We start from the raw sequence: 19,725 nt of genomic DNA, 5'->3' as shown, positions 1-19,725 counted from the left end.
CTCTTTTGACACGTATTAATTCCCCCACGGGGATGCTCCGGACAGTGGCGCTCGGATGACAGCTGGTAGCTCTAAGTAAACTGTTGCCTGCCGATGGCTTCCTATATAATTTAGTAACAACCCTACCCTCCTCTGCCACTCCCCTCAGGGTAATGTCCAAAAAATTAATTTCCACAGACTGATGTTCAAATGTAAATTTTAAACCAAAATCGTTATTATTCAGAAACTCAATAAAACCTGGTATGGGCGCTACATTACCGACCCACACGATAAGTAGGTCGTCTATGTAGCGCCCATACCAGTGTAGATAATTCAAAAAAGGATTATGGACAGAAAACAAAAACCGCTCCTCCCAGTAAGACAAAAATAAATTTGCTAAAGATGGTGAGACCGTTAAAAAATAGAATTTTAGAGCATGTCAAAGACAGCAGCAAAAGCATATCAGAAGGCATGTCGGGGGCTTCAAAGCACTTCGCTCTGGTACACAAGGGATCAGTCTCCACCCTAAAATTTTGGGGTATAGATAAGATCCAAGCATCCCCCAGAGGTGGTAACATTAAGGAGCTCCTATTTAAAAAGGAGGCCCTGTGGATCTTGCGGTTCGGCAGCAGACAACCACAGGGCCTCAATATGAGATCGGATTTGTCGCTAATTTATTAAAAAAGATTTAGATATATACCTCTAACTCTAATTCAAGTAGGGAATTATATGCATCTCTTGCTGTTTTACTTTTAGGTACATGTTCCCTATACTTCTATTATTACAATTTATTAACTTTGATCTGATCTGTTCAAACCCGTTCAATATTTTATAACTTTATAATTCTACTGCACTTACCTCTTGGCGTGTGGTTGGGTGTGGTTTGTGCTTGCATTGGTGGGTGGGAGTGGGTTGTGGTGGTTTCCTGGTTGTTGATTGGCTGGTTGAAGCTTGGACGGGCTTTGTCGGGCGAACCTAATATTAGTAGTGAACGCTAGAGGTCGCTTCCCCAGGTCAGGATCAAAGAAATATATTGTGATTGGTCAATCTATATCACGTGACCACAATAAATCTTTGAATGAGGGGTAGTGATTAACTCAATACTACAAAGAGACGCTAGAGGTCGCTTTCCAACATACTGTCATATAGAATGCATCATGATTGGTCATTTTACATCACGTGACTAAATAAAATCTATGAATGAGGGATAGTAAAAACGATGTATATGACGATAGACCTCAACTAGGGGCTGCATGTAGCGTTTCTTGAAATCCTTATACAAGCGGCCTTTTGGATTTATATAGGTACGCAGTCCTATAGTGTTTTATTTGGATATATCACTTATACCGTTACCAACAGTCAATATACGTGCATGAATATATTGTGAATAATGTATCATTTAGCCTATGTTATGGTTTATAGTTGTTTATATTGTTGCATCGTCATATGATTATTTTTGGTCTATAAATGTACTATAGTGACATGTTTAGGATATTTTGTTGTTGAATAAGAAAATTTCTATCTATGTAGGTGTATACAAGGTCTTCAGCTTACACTAATAATAAGGACAATACACAAGATGCATGTTTTACGAATAAATTTATTTACGTCATTCCTGAGACAGGATTAGGCGTTTCTGCTGAGGAAGTTTAATTAACCACACCTGTAACATATGGGTTATATAAGGAAGTTCTAGTCTCACTTGTTTAGGGCATTCACAAGACTATGAATAAGAGACCGTTTTTGTGTCTCGAAACGCGTCAGTCAGCCTAATATGTAGTTATTGCGGTTTTTAATTCACTTTCATGTTTTTTCTAATCTTTTTTCACTTGTACGTTATGGTGTCTTTACCAATTTTTAAATGAAGCAATAAAAGTTATTTTTTATCAACGAACAAGAGCTGCGGATCTTACCTTCAAAATAGTTTCTGTGTTTCCTCTTCCTCCTCAAGTCCGGGAGAAATAGATCGTGCACCTTGCTTCGGGATATGGTGAGCTTTTACATTTGACTTTATTTGGAATATCCAGTACACTTTGATTTGACAGAGCTCAAAAGGACGCAAAATCAAAAATTGCCTATTACTCTAAAATATAAAGATCAACCCAAGGTGAACAGCGCCTTACACACTACAATAAGAATAAATACTGTATTGAAGTGTAGAGGTCTGCTCCCATGGTGGAATCTAGCACTGATTTCACCTTGATATCAGAAGATTCACACCCTGATTCCGTCTCCCATTGTTTTCAAAGGAAGGCAGAGATCAAAGCAGAATTCTTAAATAAATAAATAAATAAATAAATAAATAAGCAGACTCCCCACTGATAAGCCCATTCATTTCAGCCAAAACAGCAGTGGAAAGCGAAGAGGAATCTGAATTGGATGTCAGTCTCAAATTCCTCTTCCTTTTCAGTTATGTGAACATTTCCAGTCTTTATTTTTCACACGATAGTCTAGAGCAGTGATGGCAAACCTTTTAGAGACTGAACGCCCAAACTGCAACCCAAAACCTACTAAATTATTGCAAAGTGCCAACACATCAATTTAACCTTAATACTGTGCAGATCCAAAAGTTCAATTACAATTACAGACCCGCAAAATACAGTTGTGTATATGGGGCTTTACAGAGCTTTCAATTAAAGAAAAATTTTGTACCACATTTGGTATAATTTTGAACAATTAATGTTCACTATTTACATCGCACAGATTTGTTTTATAGTGATCATGCAATGTTATTATGACCTATAATAATATCACATGTCTGCTATATAACCGATACTGTGTGATAAAGGGCCCCCACTCAGTACAATCTGTCCCACAGTGGTTCCCACACAGTCAAATGTGCTCCACAATGGCCTCCACACAGAAGAAACTGCTCCACAGTGGCCTCCACACAGTATGATCTGTGCCACAGATGGGTGCCCATAGAGAAGGCTCTGAGTGCCACCCCTTGCACAATTGCCATAGGTTCGCCATCACGGGTCTAGAGGGATGTTTGGTGGGCATTTTTGTAAATATATATATATATATATATATATATATATATATATATATATATATTTTTTTATTATTATTCATTTATTTATTTATTTATTTTAAACTTCCTTTTAGTAGAAAGCTGGCTGTTACACTTCTGTAAAGTTATTTTCTCTGCCTTAAAATAAGGAAATAAGTAATTTTGCACACATAAGCAATAGTATTCATAAATGCATATGCTTTGCTATTACAAACTTCATAAAACCCAATAGTTTTCTGCTGACAGACTTTCATATCACTGTTGGAACCTTGTGAGGGGAGCACAGACCAGTTAAAAATTGGCAAAATGTCATTATTAACTGGTTAGATCTTTTCGTAATGACTCTCTACGGATAGGTCTATAAATGTGTTCACCTTCACAATTTGTAACAAGAGTCACCAGTCTTTGTATACACTGCGCACTAACTGGCTAAATGGACTGGCTAAAAGAGTATTCCCTTATTAAGGGAATACTCCCATATATCTCCTACCTATAGTATAGGAGATACAAATCTGAAAGTAAAGGTTCAGCCACTGAGGCCCCCACTAATCAGAGGAACGGAGAAGTTTTAAACGGAGTGGTAGTCAGACAGTGCGGCACAGATCCATTCAATACAATAGGAATGCCAAGTGTTGTATTCCAGCAGTCCCATTCAAAAAGAATAGAAAAATGCACATATGGCCCCAACCACCAGGTTTAGGCTGCAGTAAATACAAGCCACTGTGCCTTCAATGTGTTGGTCTAGTCTTGTGGAAATATCAGGGAGAAAGTATAGTTTTATCTCCTCTTAACTTCTTCCAAAAGGAAGAATTCAAGTTGTTTGGTCACCTAGTTCATGCAAAACAAGCTAGGGTCATATAGCAGGGATGCTGCATATTTGTCACGTTTTAGACTGTGGAAAAGCTTGCAAAAGGCTCAGTTTCACATTTTACAGTGGTGCTTGAAAGTGTGTGACCCCGTCTGTGTTTTCGATATATCGCCTTAACTTGGCAATAAAACTACATCATATGTTCACACGCATCCTAAAAGTAGATAAAGAGAACCAAGTCAACAAACTGTTTTTTTTGTTGTTGTTTTAGGTGAGACAAGGGGTCCCATGCTGGAAAGAGGTACAGATCCCAAAAGTGGGAAACGCCATACAGGTTTATGATGGGAACAACCCTTTAATGATATTCATACATACTGAACAACTACTTTTCAACACATTCTATTCGTTGACTTACTGTAACAACGACGACGCTGCTGTCCGGCCTCCATTCTGACTGTTTGTAGGCTCCAAACTGGGCTGCTGCCTTAGCAGACTCCTTGTAACTGGCTATCAATACGCTGGGCTGAAACACAGACGAGAACAATATCACAAGAAAGAACAAGAAAGCCTCTTTACAACAATTGTAACTGCAATCATCAGTGCATGGTGAGAATTATGCACAGCAAAAGATTTATTTACTAGTCACATCACATAAATCTTGAACTTTTACACTTTATTTATACACTGGTCATTACAAGTCATAAAAGGCTTGCATGTTTTGTTTTCTGTTATGTGTCAGTTTTCTGGATAGATTAGGACTAGAGATGAGCGAACACTATTCAAAACTGCCGTTTCGAATAGCCCGCACCCATAGGAATGAATGGACACAGCCGGCACGCAGGGGGTTGAGCAGCCGGCCTCCGGCAAAGTCTGTTTCGAATAGTGTTCGCTCATCTCTAATTAGGACATATTCTGCAGTTACTATGAGAATTATTAGGGTTTTAGTAAGATATAAAGAGTTGATAAGGGTCTGATTGGTGAGAGGTTCCACTGTCTGGGCCACCACCAACAAACATAGAAAGCATCATATGTCCCCCACATGGAATGACTATCGAGTATGTATGTTAATACTTGGGTTAACCCTACAGGAGATTAAGATAGAGTCTTAGGCCATACTACCAAAGGGGTTGTCCCACAAATTAATCTGACAAGGACCTTTTGCTCACCCCACATTCAACCTAAATGCAGTCAGGCTGAATGTGTGTGGGACTGTTGAATGATTTATATCTCAGGCGCTCCCACTGAAGTCAAACGGAGTGCTGTCTGTCACATATCCCACCCACTTTCAAACTGATTGCAGTCATGTTGAATGTGGAGTGTCCAAAAGGTCCTTACCAATTTACTTCATGGGACAACCCCTTTAAGACATATGACTAAGAATCCTTTATTTACAACAAAACCTAGATTACACAAGCATTTACACCACACACAAATATCAATAATTCTGCTCATACTGTCTTTTAGCATACAATCCTGTGACTTTTTTTTAGCTACTACAAATTTAGGTATTTACATAAAGATTTGAGCAGATTTATTGTGATAACTCGGATTTGTGCAAAATTTGCAACTTTTTTCTTTCATTGACTGGGCCGTGGCATAGGCAGCACACTACAGCGATCATTTAAGCCATTTTTCTGTTAAAGATCAAACATGCAAATCTATGCGAGCTACAAACAGTCATTGATTTTTAGTGTGCAGGAAGGTTGGCCCCCCTCCATTGTGCCTCCTTATAAATGAAGAACAAAGTCTGTTACTGCAAGGGATTAGAAGGCTGGTGTATTCTTCTACACCACTGCCTATGTTATAATTTACCCATGTGAACACTTCTACATGCCAGAACCCACTACTAACAGCTGTGATCGGTGCTGACATCAAACGCAGCTTTTAACACTTTAGATGCTGTGGTTAAAATCGAATGCAGCATCTATAATGCACAGACGCCATCATTAACCAACTGACCTCCCTCCAGATCATCATCGGAGAGCAGCAATTGGTTGCCAAGACATTCGGGAGCCCATTGAAGGCTGCCAGGCTTATCATTCCATCTGTTCTATTACACGCAACATGCAATAGAAGTTAATGGATTTTCTCATAGTATGGTATGAGTGATCAGATCCTGTAAAGTTCAAGGTCTCTAGAGGGTCTGAAAACATGAGAAAAAAAAATACATATATTATATATATATATACATATACACACACACACACACACGAGGGTAGTCTGAAAGGTTTCCGACCTCCACATGTAGATGGCAACACTCGTCAACCAAAGTTGGAGAATCTGATTGCGCATGCGTTGGAATGTACTCTCAAAAATTTCAGCTATTTTGCACCAGCGGTTTTTCTTTGACAGTCGTTTAAGTGAGTCGATACGAGTAATTTTGTGAAAGTGGATAAAATCGAATGTAGAGCAGTCATTAGATATTTGTTTTTGAAATGCAATATGCCTTCACAAATTAAAGACGACTTTGACGCTGTGTACGGGGACTCTACACCATCATGTACCACCATCAAATTTTGACGTGGCCGTACCAGCTTGGTTGGCGAACGTTCAGGACGGCCAAAAACAGCAACCACAAGCGAAAACATTGCTCAAGTTCACCAAATGGTGCTAGAGAACCGTCGAATTAAGTTTAGAGAGATAGCAGAGGCTATGAACACATCGAAAAAACGCGTTTGCCACATATTGGTTGAAATTTTACAGATGAGAAAGCTGACCGCGCGCTGGGTGCCGCGATTGCTCACTCTGGACCAAAAACGTTTTCAGATGAACATTTACAAAGCTCTGTTGGCGCAGTTTAGGCGCAATAAATCAGAGTTTTGGCGCCGATTAACTACTGTGGATGAAACTTACATTTACAATGTTTGATGCGTTTAACTCCTTGGTGTTCGGCTGCTTACACGGAAACCTATGGGAGGGAGATATTCGATCGAATACTACTCGCTCATCTCTAGTTGCAACTGCAAAATTCAAATGCGACTTTACCTTAACCCCTTAAAGAGAAAGCTAATTTTAGCTTTTGCATATCTGTTTTTTCCTCACCGCCTTCAAAGAACCATAAATGTATTTTTGGTTCTGCTATCTCTTTAACCTTCATTTGACTGTTCTCTAGCACCATTTGGTGAACTTGAGCAATGTTTTTGGCTGTCCCGAATGTTCATCGTCAACTAAGCTGGTACGACCACGTTTAAATTCAGCAACCCAAAATTTGACGGTGGTACATGATGGTGCAGAGTCCCCATACACAGCATCCAATTTGTCTTTAATTTGTGAAGGCGTATTGCCTTTCAAAAACAAATATCTAATGACAGCTCGATATTCGATTTTATCCATTTTCACAAAATCACTCACATCGACTCACTACAATGATTGTCAAAGAAAAACCACTGGTGCAAAATGGCTCAAATTTTTGCGAGTACATTCTAACGCATGTGCGAACACATTCCCCAACTTTGGTTGACGAGTGTTGCCATCCACATGTGGAGGTCAGAAACTTTTCAGACTACCCTCGTAATTTGCTCTATAACATGGTGGAGGCAGTTGACACTGTTTAAGGAAAGGATGATCACGCCATTTCTTGGTATAGTCTCAACACCGCTACACAAGGTTGGCAGAGTTTGGAAATTCTGGCCCTTGTTAAGCCTTATTCATGCAACTGTGGATAAAAATGGTCATGAAAGATTCTAATGTGGATTTAAACTTGAAGCGGTTGTCCAGGCTAAAATTTATTAATTTATTTTTTTTATTTAGGTCGGAGGTGAAAAAAAAAAAAAAAAAAAAAAAAGATACACAACATACTCACCTGGCCACGATGCTCCAACGCCTCCAAGTGCGGTCTAGTTCTGCAGCTCCGCACATGATTGCTGAAGCCAATCCTTGGCCTCAGCAGAGGGGACCCTTAAAGAGGACCTTTCATCAGATCGGGCACATGCAGTTCTATATACTGCTGGAAAGCTGACAGTGCGCTGAATTCAGCAAACTATCGGCTTTCCCGATCTGTGCCCGGTGTAAAGCGCTATCGGTCCCGGTACTGTAGCACTTTACAGTCAGAAGGGCATTTCTGACACTTAGTCAGGAACGTCCTTCTGCCCAGCAGCGCCTATCGCGCTGCACTGTGTGAGCGGGGAGGAACACCCCCTCCCCCCCTGATAATACTCGTCTATGGACGAGCTGTGTGAGCAGAGGGAGGGGACGTTCCTCCCCGCTCACACTGTACAGCACGATAGGTGCTGCTAGGTAGAAGGGCGTCCCTGGCTAACTGTCAGAAATGCCCTTCTGACACTAAAGCGCTATGGTAACGGGACCGATGGCGCTTTACACCGGGCACAGATCGGGAAAGCCGACAGTGCGCTGAATTCAGTGCACTGTCAGCTTTCCAGCAGTATATAAAACTGCATGTGCCCGATCTGATGAAATGTCCTCTTTAACTTCACAGCCTTCCGCAAAAGAAGACAGTCTAGCAGCAGGTGTGGACCGTGCTGGGAGAACACCGGAGAACCAGGGCCAGGTGACTAGGTTTGCACCAGCCTAATTTAAAAATAAATTTTTTTAACCAGGACTACCTAATTAAACTAATCCTAGGAAAACTTGCTCATTCTGTGCCACACTCCAGGGCGACCTGTCTTATTTTAGTAGATATATGCAGACAAGATATAGTAAAGCAGTTTCATTTGGCTGAAAGCACAATACAAGCTATATCATAACAAATCCCTATAACTTGTTAGAGCTAGTTTACACGAGGTTTCCTCGTGAACACATTCCGTCGTGGCTTTCCGCTCCAGATTAGGCCCAAATGCATGGGTCTAGTCTGCAGGGTGGTGTCGTGAGGCAGACACCGCAGCTGAATCAGTTGCGAAATCCACCTGAAGAAAGGGCATGTTGCTTCTTTTTTCCGCTCACGGAAACAAATTGCTCGCGGAAAAAGAAAATGACCGGCTCCCATTGATTTCAATGGGAGGTGGCAGGATTTTGACACTGATTTTGCGTCAAAATCCTGACCATTTTGCCCCGTATGAACTAGCCCTTACAGTATTGTGAGAAGCAGAATCAATGGGTCAGACACAAAAGTAATAGCTTTTACTAAGCAAACTATGTACAGTATACAAAATTCAGCTTCATTATAGATATATAAAAAAAATCCCCTTCCTAACACACCTATAAGAATTTCAGTGTTGTTCAGTGGAGAAATAAACAATGTACTTGTACAAAGCAACCTCATAAAACAGGCTGAAGGAGTTTTCCCGCCAAAAAAAAAAAAAAAAAAAATGATGATTACTTATCCCAAGCATAGGTCAACAATACGGGAAAAAAAACAAGGGAGGAAGGGGGAGGGTGAACCAGTGGCGTAACTAGGAATGGTGCCCCCCCCCCCCCCCCAATTCCTTTTTATTATAAAATAGGCTGCAACATTCTCCTTAGCAACCCTCTATCTGAGCTGTTACTGGGGAGAGTCTGTGCACAGTTATATTGTAAATATGCAGTACTGAGGCATTTACGAAAGGAAGGCATGGTCACTTCAAATGGCTGAATCCCCGTTTTATACCACCTACAAAAAGCTATCATATGATGCCAAACTTTTAGAACTAGCTATAACATAATCCGAGATATCACTAATCAAAAACATAGCTGGGAATGTGATTTTATATGCAGAATGAATCTCATCTTATGGCAGACTTGTGCTGTGAACATTTTTCATTTTTGCATACACTTTATTAATCTAACCAACTTCTGTTTAATAGAAAACAGGCTGTAACGTTCCCTTCAGCAATGCTCTAAGCATTGCCAGGAAGACTCTGCTCAATGCAGTATGTAGAGCTGAAGCAATTACCAAAAGGGGGATGGTCACTTAAAATGGCTGTATTTCCCTACCAATGGAAGGGTGATTGTATCACATATTCAGGTATCACCTTGACGGCCCCTAGTTCTCATTTATTCTCGGCGAATTATATCCCGCTTGTATCTAAGGTGTCCTCCTTGCTGGCTAGTTTTGCTAAACCGATGCTGTCCTGGACGAGCAGGATCGCTATTGTTAAAATGATGGCACTGCGTTTGATTTTATATTTATTCCGCACTGTGACCATCCCTATACCTGACTCCTATTTCTCTAAACTTCAGCGCATACTTTCACAGTTTATCTGGGAGGGCAAGAGATCCAGGATCCGATTTTCAGGTAATGTCTAGGCCCTGGTCTTCTAGGGGCGCCGTAGTCGCTGATATTAAAAAGTATTACGCGGCGGCGACCCTTGATCAACTCCAGGTTAGCTGGAGTGATGTGGCTAATTGGAGGTGTATGGAGATTGAGGAGTCTATGCTGGAGGCTCCACTCATGAGTATATTACGCCCCAAGGACCTTGGCCCGCAGCTTTATCAGTCCCTATTGCTGAGTATAAAAGAGTCTACATGGGCGTGGCGATATTTCCTGTCACATACCTCCTTAGAGGATTTGGTCTCCCTAGCGAAACTCCCACTGTTGTACACGTCCGCGTTTCTCCCCCAGTTGAGGATTTGCAGTTGGATAGCAAAAGGTCTTGGCAAAATCTCCCATCTCTATGAGAACGATCGCTTTAAATCCTTCTCTGTATTGCGGGAGGAATACGACCTCCCTCACAAGGATTTTTTCAAATTCCTGCAACTTAGGCACCTTCTTCAAACCCACGGAGCGTCGACACTTTGTTTTCCCAGGCTTGCATGGAGACTGTGGAGACGAACCGCCACCTCCTAAAGGTGGCATCTCAGATTTTTATACTTTTTTCTCCACCCCCTCAGAGTGGATCAAACCTCTTTGCCTTTCAAGGTGGGAGGAAGACCTTGCCAAATCTATTTCTCTGCCTGAGTGGTAGGAGGCCTGTGGGTTTGTTAAGCGGGTGTTGAAGGGTGCAGCCCACTGGGAGACGGCTCAAAAAAATCCTTCTACGCTGGTACAGATCTCCTGTACAGTTGGCGCATATTGATGACTCTGCTGGCGGGGTTGCGGTCGCAAAGGCACTCTATTGCACATGTGGTGGGAATGCCCCCCAGTTCAGGCCTTTTGGACCGCTGTCTTCGGCTTCATGTCCTCTGTAGCTGGTCTCCCCATCTCCCCCTCCCCAGGGCTGGCGTTATGCTTTCTAGATGCTGGGTCTTTCCCCACGGGTATGCATGTGGTGCTGGGTCAGATAATTCTAGCAGCCAGATCCATGATAGTGAGGCAGTGGAAGTTTATACCCTGTATGACAATAAATGAGCTGATCCATCATGTGGACTTGGCTTTCACCCTGGAGCGGATGTTGGCCACCAAAAACCATACCTTCTCCAGTTTCTGCTCTAGATGGGCCCTCTGGTCCGCTTTTATGGAAGATAGGAGAAATCCCTGGGCCAAGACTCCCCTCTCCACCCCTAGTGCAATTCCATAACGGGTCACGCGCACCGGATCATTGTTGCTAATATTATTGTTGGTACCCCAAGTGTTATGGCCGTTTGCACTTCTATTTGTATACTGACCTCCTTATCATTGCCATTCCCATTTGAATTGCACCATTCTGCTCTGAACATGCGGTGTTTCTTTTTTTTTTTTTTTTTTTTTTTTTTTGCTCTTAGATACTTATTCACTTTATTATGCCAAATCTGTTTTTACTTTTAACAAAGTTTGTTTTCTTCCATGCCCTAATCTTCCACCACCTTCCCTGTCCTTCTCTTCTGTCCCCCCCCCCCCCTTACCTTGCCCCAGGCCTTGTTCGGAAAGTTATTGGCTGCCACTCGAGAACAGATAGGACTACAGTTCATGCTTTTGTAACCATTGTGTATGCTCCCGAGTGTCTATATTAGATAAGAGGTTATTTGGATTATTGTACTTGACATAATACTGTACGGCCCGATTCGGCCACGGGTTTTTGTCTTTCTTCCCTTTGGCCCGTTGTTGTTTTGCTTTTCTTGTATTTTTAAAAATTTTTCTTCAATAAAAATCTAATTTTAAAATAAAATAAAATGCCTGTATTTTCAGTTTTATACTACCAAGAAAAATGGTTCTGGTATCTGTACAAATTAGGGTGGGTTCACACTACAGACACCTATCATAACAGACATTAATGGACAGTAACTGATGTTAAAGGGGTTTTCAGGACAGAAAATCTTTTTATAAAGGTCTGTTAGTGTTACTAATGGGTTAAAAAGTACACCCATGCACTTTTAGCAGTGTTTGGAGTGATTTCTGTCTCTGGAAGCTGCTGCATCCTCTGCATTTGTGTATTTGGTGTAACTTCCTGCTGTGCAGCTTTTCTGTGTAGCTGCTACACTAGTTCCCTCTTGGTCTGTTACAAAACCCTCCATTTCACTAAGCCTAGCTCCTCCCACCATCACTGACTAGCGATCCCGACTATTATTAGTCCCTCCCCCCGTCTCCCTAGCTAACCTATTCCGCCCACTGCTAGAAGACAGGGGGGGAGCCATCCCCGGACATAGGCAGGCTTGGTAAGTATCAGTTTATCCTCAAAACCCCTTTAATGTGTCTGTTTTTTAATGGACACATAAGCATCAGTTAGAGTCCTTTAGTGTCTTTTTTATCATTATTATTTCTTTATGAGCATGTGCTAGAGCTTTAACCCCTTCCCGACATGCGCCGTAATAGTACGGCGCATGTCGGGTCTGTAACTATGGCGACCGCCCGGGAGCCGGGCGGCCGCCATAGCCGCCGGGTGTCTACTGCTTTAAGCAGTAGACAACCGGCTTTAATGCCTCCGATCGGTCCCCGGACTGATCGGAGGCATTAACCCCTCCGGCGCTGCGATCAAAGGCGCCATTTTCCCATGCGCCGCCATTTTGGCCAGGATCGCCGGCTCCTGGAGCATGCTCCAGGGCTGACGTCCCGTTGCCATGACAGCCGGGAGCCTTGTACAGGCTCCCAGGCTTGTCTGCAAATCCTCTCTTTTGCAGGCTGGTCTATGCAGCCTGCAAAAGAAAGGATGCTTTTTTGCAATGCATTAGCATTGTAATGCATTGCATTAGTGATCAGACCCCCTGGGGTTCAACACCCCTAGGGGGTCTAATAAATGCAAAAAAAAATAAAAAATATAAAAAGAATTAAAAGTTCAAATCACCCCCTTTCCCTAGAACACATAAAAGTAGTTAAAAACTGTGAAACATATACATGTTAGGTATCCCCACGTCCGAAATCGCCCGCTCTACAAATCTATAAAAATATTTTTCCTGTTCGGTAAACGCCGTAGCGGGAAAAATAGTCGAAAGTGCCAAACCGCCGTTTTTTCACTGTTTTGATTATGATAAAAATTTGAATAAAAAGTGATCAAAGCAATAACATTTCCCGAAAATGGTAGAACTAAAAAGTACACCCGGCCCCGCAAAAAAGACGCCCTATGCATCCCCGTACACTTACGTATAAAAAAAGTTACGGCCGTCGGAATATGGCGACTTTTAGAAAAAAAATTTTTTAACAGTTTTGGAATTTTTTTTAGGGGTCAAAATGTAAATAAAACCATATAAATTTGGTATCCCTGGAACCGTACCGAAACACAGAATATAGGGGACATGTCATTTTGGCTGCACAGTGAACGCCGCAAAACCAAAGCCCGTAAGAAAGTCGCAGAAATGCATTTTTTCTTCAAATCCACCCCATTCTGAATTTTTTTCCTGCTTCCCAGTACATTATATAGAATAATTAATGGTAGCATCATGAAGAAAAATTTGTCCCGCAAAAATTAAGACCTCATATGACTCTAGGAGCGGAGAAATAAAAAAAGTTATGGGGTTTTGAAGGATGGGAGTCAAAAACGAAAATCAAAAAATGCCATCGGCGGGAAGGGGTTAAAGAGGCTCTATCATTGGGAAAAGTCATTTTTAGCTAAGCACAGACTTGCATAACCTTTAGAAAGGCTATTTCACACCTACCTTTTGTATGCTAATCACCTCAGTAGTTTTTGAATAAGTCAATTTTTATTCATATGCTAATTAGCCTTCTCTGTGCACTCCGGAAGTCTCTTTGTGCACCCTCTATTCTTCATGTGTATATGAGAACAGAGAGGCTGCTGTGCTGATGACTCATCTCCCTGCTCTCACACACAGAGAATAGCAGAGAGGGTGCACAGAGACAATTCCAGGTGCACGGAGGATGCTATTTAGCATATGAATAAAAACAGACTTGTTCAAAAACTACTGAGGTAATTTAAATACAAAAGGTAGGTGTGAAATAGCCTTTCTAAAGGCCATGCAAGTAAGTGCTTAGCTAAAAGTGACTTTTCCCAATGATAGAGCCCCTTTAATGTTAAAAAATATCTGATGCTTGACATGAATGCAGGATCTTTTGCCTGCCAAAAATAACGGATTTGGTGTAAGCGGGCAGAAACAGTCACTAATGGCCAACATAAAATCTGATTGAAATTAATGGAATTTTTAAGGGATTTGAGACTGTTCTGCAGTTGTCCATGAACTTCTGCATATTAAGTTCAGATTCTCAACTATGTTTTAACTAGTGATACCTCAGGGTCTGTTATAGCTAGTTCTTCAATCTCAGGATCATATAAGCGGAGAATCATTTTTCTAGGTAAAAACCAAAGCCATTTGAAGTGGCCATCCCCCTCTGGTAAATGCTTTAGCTCTGCATATTTACAATACAACTGAGTAAGGACTTTCCTTAGCAACAGCTCAGTTAGAGGGTTGCTGAGGGGAATATTCCAGCCTGTTTTCTATTAGAAGGGAAGTTGCAAAGCTTAATAAAGTAGATTACCACAATGGTCACCAAACAACCCCCGACACTGACAGAGTTCTATTCTGGCACCAGTCAGGGCCTTTACTAAGGCAAATCTTAATAAATTACAAAGTCGTAGAACTCTATCTTGCTTACATAAACCCAGAAAATCCCTTTTAAGTGTACCTATCATCAAAAAGGTCTCTGAAGTTACACTAGCCTCAGGTTACAATTCTTTCAAGTCACAGTAGTTTTTATTTACCTACCACAGCTTAAAGAGTTTTTCCCATGAAACAGGTTCTCTCTTATCCTATGAATAAGGGGTAACTTACAGATCAGTGGGGGTCTAACCACTTAGACCCCCATTTAACAGGAGAATGGAAGACTTTTGTTCCTTGTTCTGAATGAAGTGGTGGTTGCAGCGCACGCACAGCTCAATTTATGGGAGCATCAGAGAAAACTTTGAGCATAGAGTGCTGTACTTTAGTGATCTCTGGAGCTCTGAGATAAGTGGATTGTGCTCCCTGACCACTGTTCCATTCACAACAGTCCCCTGCTCTCCTGATCAGTGGATGTTTCAGAGGTCAGACCCCCACTCATCTGCAAGTTGTCTACCATCTTAAGAATAGGGGATAACTTATTTAGCGGGAAATTTCCTTTTAAACTAAATTTAACATACCAGTGGCATATCTATGGCAAACACAACAGCAGTCACTAGAAAAAAAAAAAAAAAAAGAAATCGTTCATCCATAAACCATACCTTCCAACAATCCCGGATTCAACAGCATAATCTCAGCTTTTGGGTCCTGTCCCGCTGTCTTGGTCAGGGGAGGTACACTATGTGATCAAAAGTATCCAGACACCCCCAAAAACATACGTTTTTCATATTAGGTGCATTGTGCTGCCACCTACTGCCAGGTACTCCATATCAGCGACCTCAGTAGACATTAGACATCGTGAGAGAGCAGAATGGGGCACTCCGCGGAACTCACAGACTTTGAACGTGGTCAGGTGATTGGGTGCTACACATCACACAGGTCGAAGCCAAACGACGCCTCGCTTGGTGTAAGGAGAGTAAACATTGGACGATTTGGAGTGAAGAATCACGGTACACAATGTGGCGATCCGATGGCAGGGTGTGGATATGGCGAATGCCGGATGAACGTCATCTGCCAGCGTGTGTAGTGCCAACAGTAAAATTCTGAGTCGGTGGTGTTATGGTGTGGTCGTGTTTTTCATGGAGGGGGCTTGCATTCCTTGTTATTGCATTTTTCAACACGATCGAGCACCTATTTATACTGAACGGCCTGTGGCGGAGTGGTTACACGACAATAACATCTCTGTAATGGACTGGCCTGCATAGAGTCCTGACTTGAATCCTATAGAACACCTTTGAGATGTTTTGGAATGCCGACTTCGTGCCAGGCCTCACTGACCTACATCGATACCTCCGTGAAGAATGGGCTGCCATTCCCCAAGAAACCTTCCAGCACCTGATTGAACGTATGCCTGCAAGAGTGGAAGCTGTCATCAAGGCTAAGGGTGGGCTAACACCATATTGAATTCCAGCAATACCCATGGAGGGCGCCACAAACTTGTAAGTCATTTTCAGCCAGGTGTCCGGATACTTTTGATCACATAGTGTATGTCTCGGCATCAACTTATCTGCGTTTGGAGGATGCAGAAGAGTCGAACACAATGGTGAAGCAGGAGCCGTCCATTCCCTGCTTCACCATTCAGCCCGTGTGTGTCTAGAGTTGTATGCGCAATGTGAAGGAATTACTCACATCATGCCTGCAACTCCCAGAAGCCTACGGGAGCAGAGACTGCTGACAGAACAGCAGTGAAGCGAGGAGAGGTGATTATTAGTGTTTTGGGGTTTTTTTAATGTTAAACTTGGGGCAACTGGAAGGGTACATTAAACAATGGAGGTGGCCGGAAAGGGACATTAATGTACCCCTTCAGCTGCCCCATAAACAGACATTAAACTATGGGGCAGCTGGAGGGTGACAAACTGGGGGTGCATCAGAAGAGGGACTTTATACTGTGGGGGGTATATAATGTTAGCATGACTGTAGGAGTATTATGTCGTGTGGGGGAGAGAGATGGATGGAAATAGGTGGAGTCAATGTAGAAGATGGATCTAAATTTGCCACAGCACACTACGTGGGCTTCACATTCTCTCCCTTTCTCCATCCTGGTATAGATAAACCAGTAACTAGAAGAAGGGGCCAACATAGGCCAAGTTCACAGGTGTGTCGGAGACAGTGACCACCAAAGAAAAAAGTCCTGTACAGAAGACTTTTTCTCTGCCACTGTCAATTTCAAAGCATCAGACCTCCATCTAAGTTAATGGGGTCTGCTGGGCGACATGTGCAACTGCTATTTTAGCAGTTCAGCTCTCAATTGTTCAGGTCCCCAGACGGATTAGAACAACGAAGAGCCCAGGGCTATTGTGAAAAAAAAAAGTGTAAGCTGGAACAATACCTCTAAGTATTCTAGGCTGTGTACACATATGGAAGAATTTTTCAGTTATAGATCTTGATGCAAGTCACTGGCAATTCTACAGCAAAATCTACATGATTACACATGGAGTGTGCTACAGATTCAAAGCAGATTTCACCCTATACATTAAAGGAGTGAAATCCATGATGAAAATATGTAGTATTTCTGCAACGTAGATGGACTTCTCATGCACTCATGCAGCCAGCCCTACTCTGCACTGACGAGAGGCACAACCTCAAAACAGCTGTCTGCATGTGGGAACCTCACCCTTCTGGACTTTACCATTATTCCCAAATTATGTCCTTAGATTTCTTTGAAAATCAGGTATTAATCTATAGGGATCTACCTTCCAATAGGTGGTGCTAATGTGTATATATAACACACACACACACTATATATATATATATATATATATATATTTACCAGCCAAACTGGAAGACTCAGGGATGGGGTAAAATAAAAAGGAAAATATTCACCTACCAAAAGTCCTCCATTGCTGCATTGGGTTCCATCCCATTCCTGCACTGGTCAAGCCAGAAATAAAGCGGATCAGGTAACCACTTTGGCCAATCACTGGCCTCAGCAACCACCTGTTGATGTACCCAACAGGCAATCGCTTTGGCCAGTGATTGGCCGCAGCGGTCACCTGAGACACAACACTTCCAGCTCAACTAATGTGGGCACAGAATGGAACAACAGCTCCATTGTTGCAGTGGAGGACTGAGAGAGAGAACTCCTTTAATTATTTTGGATTAAAAAAAAACAAACAAACTAGGGCACTTTTTTTTTTCTAGATAACCTGCATGGAAAGTCCACCACGTTCAATGTGCAATAACAGACTGCACTTGTAAACAGATGTAATCTAACAGCTGACCACATCATCATATGGGGATACTGGTTACAAAACATGCACTGTTTCATATTAAAGACTCACTGCGTCCACCCCTTGGCATCCTTCAATAAGTGGTTCTCCAAGAACTGGCACAATTGGAATATTCTCTCTAACCCCCACTATTCCTGACCAATCATTCAATATGCTAATAAGTTCTGTCGGATGGTTGGTCCGGGGCTGGAGTATACATTAGATGGACGATCCACCTGACACAAGAAAGCCCAAGATATGTTATGGACTAGAGAAAAACAAGGATACAAAGAGTCACAGCTGGTGAAAGTGGTGAAAGGTCCTCTCTTATTAATTTTTCCTACAGCTAATTATAAAACTGCGAACAATTTCCTAAGCGTCTGCAAAGCTGTGCTCAGTACATTCTGTGACCCCCTATACACTACAATATAACTGGACTGCAGACAGCTGGTAATAACTAAAAAGAAACATAAGGCCTGATAACAAGGGTGTCTATGTATGCCTGTCATCTAAAGGTGGCGCTATCAGCAATCCACTGTGTCTGCTGCTGATATATGATTGTCCAGAAAGCACTGGCAGCCTGTCACTGGGCAGCCGGGTCATGGAGCAGCTGGAAGAGCAGCATGTAAACACAGGTAACGTGGAACAGGACGGGTCAGCCATAGACAGGACAACACAGACGGACACTCACCCTGCTGTACCATATACTGAGCTGAGTGTGGGACAACACTGCCAAGAACAGGCGCTGCGGATCCGGCTGGATATGAAAGGGCTTCTCCACACTCTTCAAGGGGCATAACAGCCTCTGGGGCCAGCCGCTGAGAAAATACATGACGTCCGTCAGTGTACAGTCCGGCGCACAGGAGCAAACATCACTCCCAACTCTTCCGCCGGAACAGCCCCGGTCCGCAAAGCCCCCGGCGAACAATCTACTCCGTATGTACCGGAAGCGACGAATCCCCGTACAGTAACCCTGCAATACACTTCCCTGCAGAACTCCGCCCACCGAACCTCTCTCAGCCAGTTATCGCTTAGAGCAAGGACACCCAATCACGGGGCGGCTCTCATAACTGGCAGCCGGCAGAAACACGAGCTGCGATTGGATTGGTACTTTCCTAAATCCGTGAAGCGTGCTATGTGTGAATTTGAGGCAAAAGTTCGAAACAGACGTCATCAGGGAGAATGTGTGGGAGGAGCTGAGCTGGCCTGCCCCCTGGTGGGGAACTGCTTGGCGGCAGCTTATAGGACACAGAATACAATAGGTTTGTGTCACCCATTATAGTAAGAACCACCTCTAGGAGACAGCTGTTTAGTTGCTGAAGTTAGTTTCTTATGCGTCCAGTTTCTTAGTTGTGAAGCATGTACTTTATAAGTTCATTAATAAACACACCTCCTAACTTTCAAGGGACAGAATGTGTGGCGCACATAGCATGCTGCAGGTAACTTAGCTCCATCCACTTCTACGTTGACTCTGCCCATTCTCATCCATTTCTTTTTGTGTCCCCAGACAGTTTAATACTCCTACAGTCACCCCAACATTATGTGCCCCCACGTTATAATGCTCCTCTCTAATTGCCCCCACAGTATTAAAGGGGTTGTCCCATCACAAGGATGCTATCTATACTGCTGGTTAATGTGAATGTAAGACTTTTCCTAAATACACTGCTTCAGCAAAACTGCTTTGTTTGTCCACTATCTTACTTTATTCAATTCTTTGTGGCCACAGCCCTGACTTATCTGCTCTAAAGTCAAGTGCTGTATCTGCTGCTCGAGGGGGGAGGGGCTAAATTTAGAGATAAGATAAGATAATCCTTTAATAGTCCCACATTGGGGAAATTTCAGCGTGTTACAGCAGCATAGTAATACAGATACAGGATAATACA

The 19,725-nt window shown here is 42.5% G+C and overlaps 1 protein-coding gene across 4 annotated transcripts in view; it reads right to left on the bottom strand.

Annotated features, from left to right (window-relative positions):
• RIC1 (RIC1 partner of RAB6A GEF complex) overlaps nucleotides 1-18,782 on the bottom strand; it is an 88,490-nt gene extending 69,708 nt beyond the window's left edge. For 3 of the 4 annotated variants that reach the window (XM_075278767.1, XM_075278782.1, XM_075278774.1), the window contains exons 1-2: nucleotides 18,534-18,782; nucleotides 4,216-4,323 (exon numbers count right to left, since the gene is read on the bottom strand). In XM_075278767.1, the coding sequence (XP_075134868.1) occupies nucleotides 4,216-4,323; nucleotides 18,534-18,674 (249 nt within the window). In that variant the 5' untranslated portion in view covers nucleotides 18,675-18,782. The remainder of the gene's footprint in view (nucleotides 1-4,215; nucleotides 4,324-18,533) is intronic. The other variant, XM_075278788.1, reaches the window with a different exon arrangement.
• Nucleotides 18,783-19,725: the final 943 nt, after the last annotated feature.

The sequence above is a fragment of the Leptodactylus fuscus genome, chromosome 1 (genome assembly GCF_031893055.1).
Source record: "Leptodactylus fuscus isolate aLepFus1 chromosome 1, aLepFus1.hap2, whole genome shotgun sequence".
Lineage (NCBI taxonomy): Eukaryota > Metazoa > Chordata > Amphibia > Anura > Leptodactylidae > Leptodactylus > Leptodactylus fuscus.
This window is presented reverse-complemented; position numbering and strand designations above follow the sequence as displayed.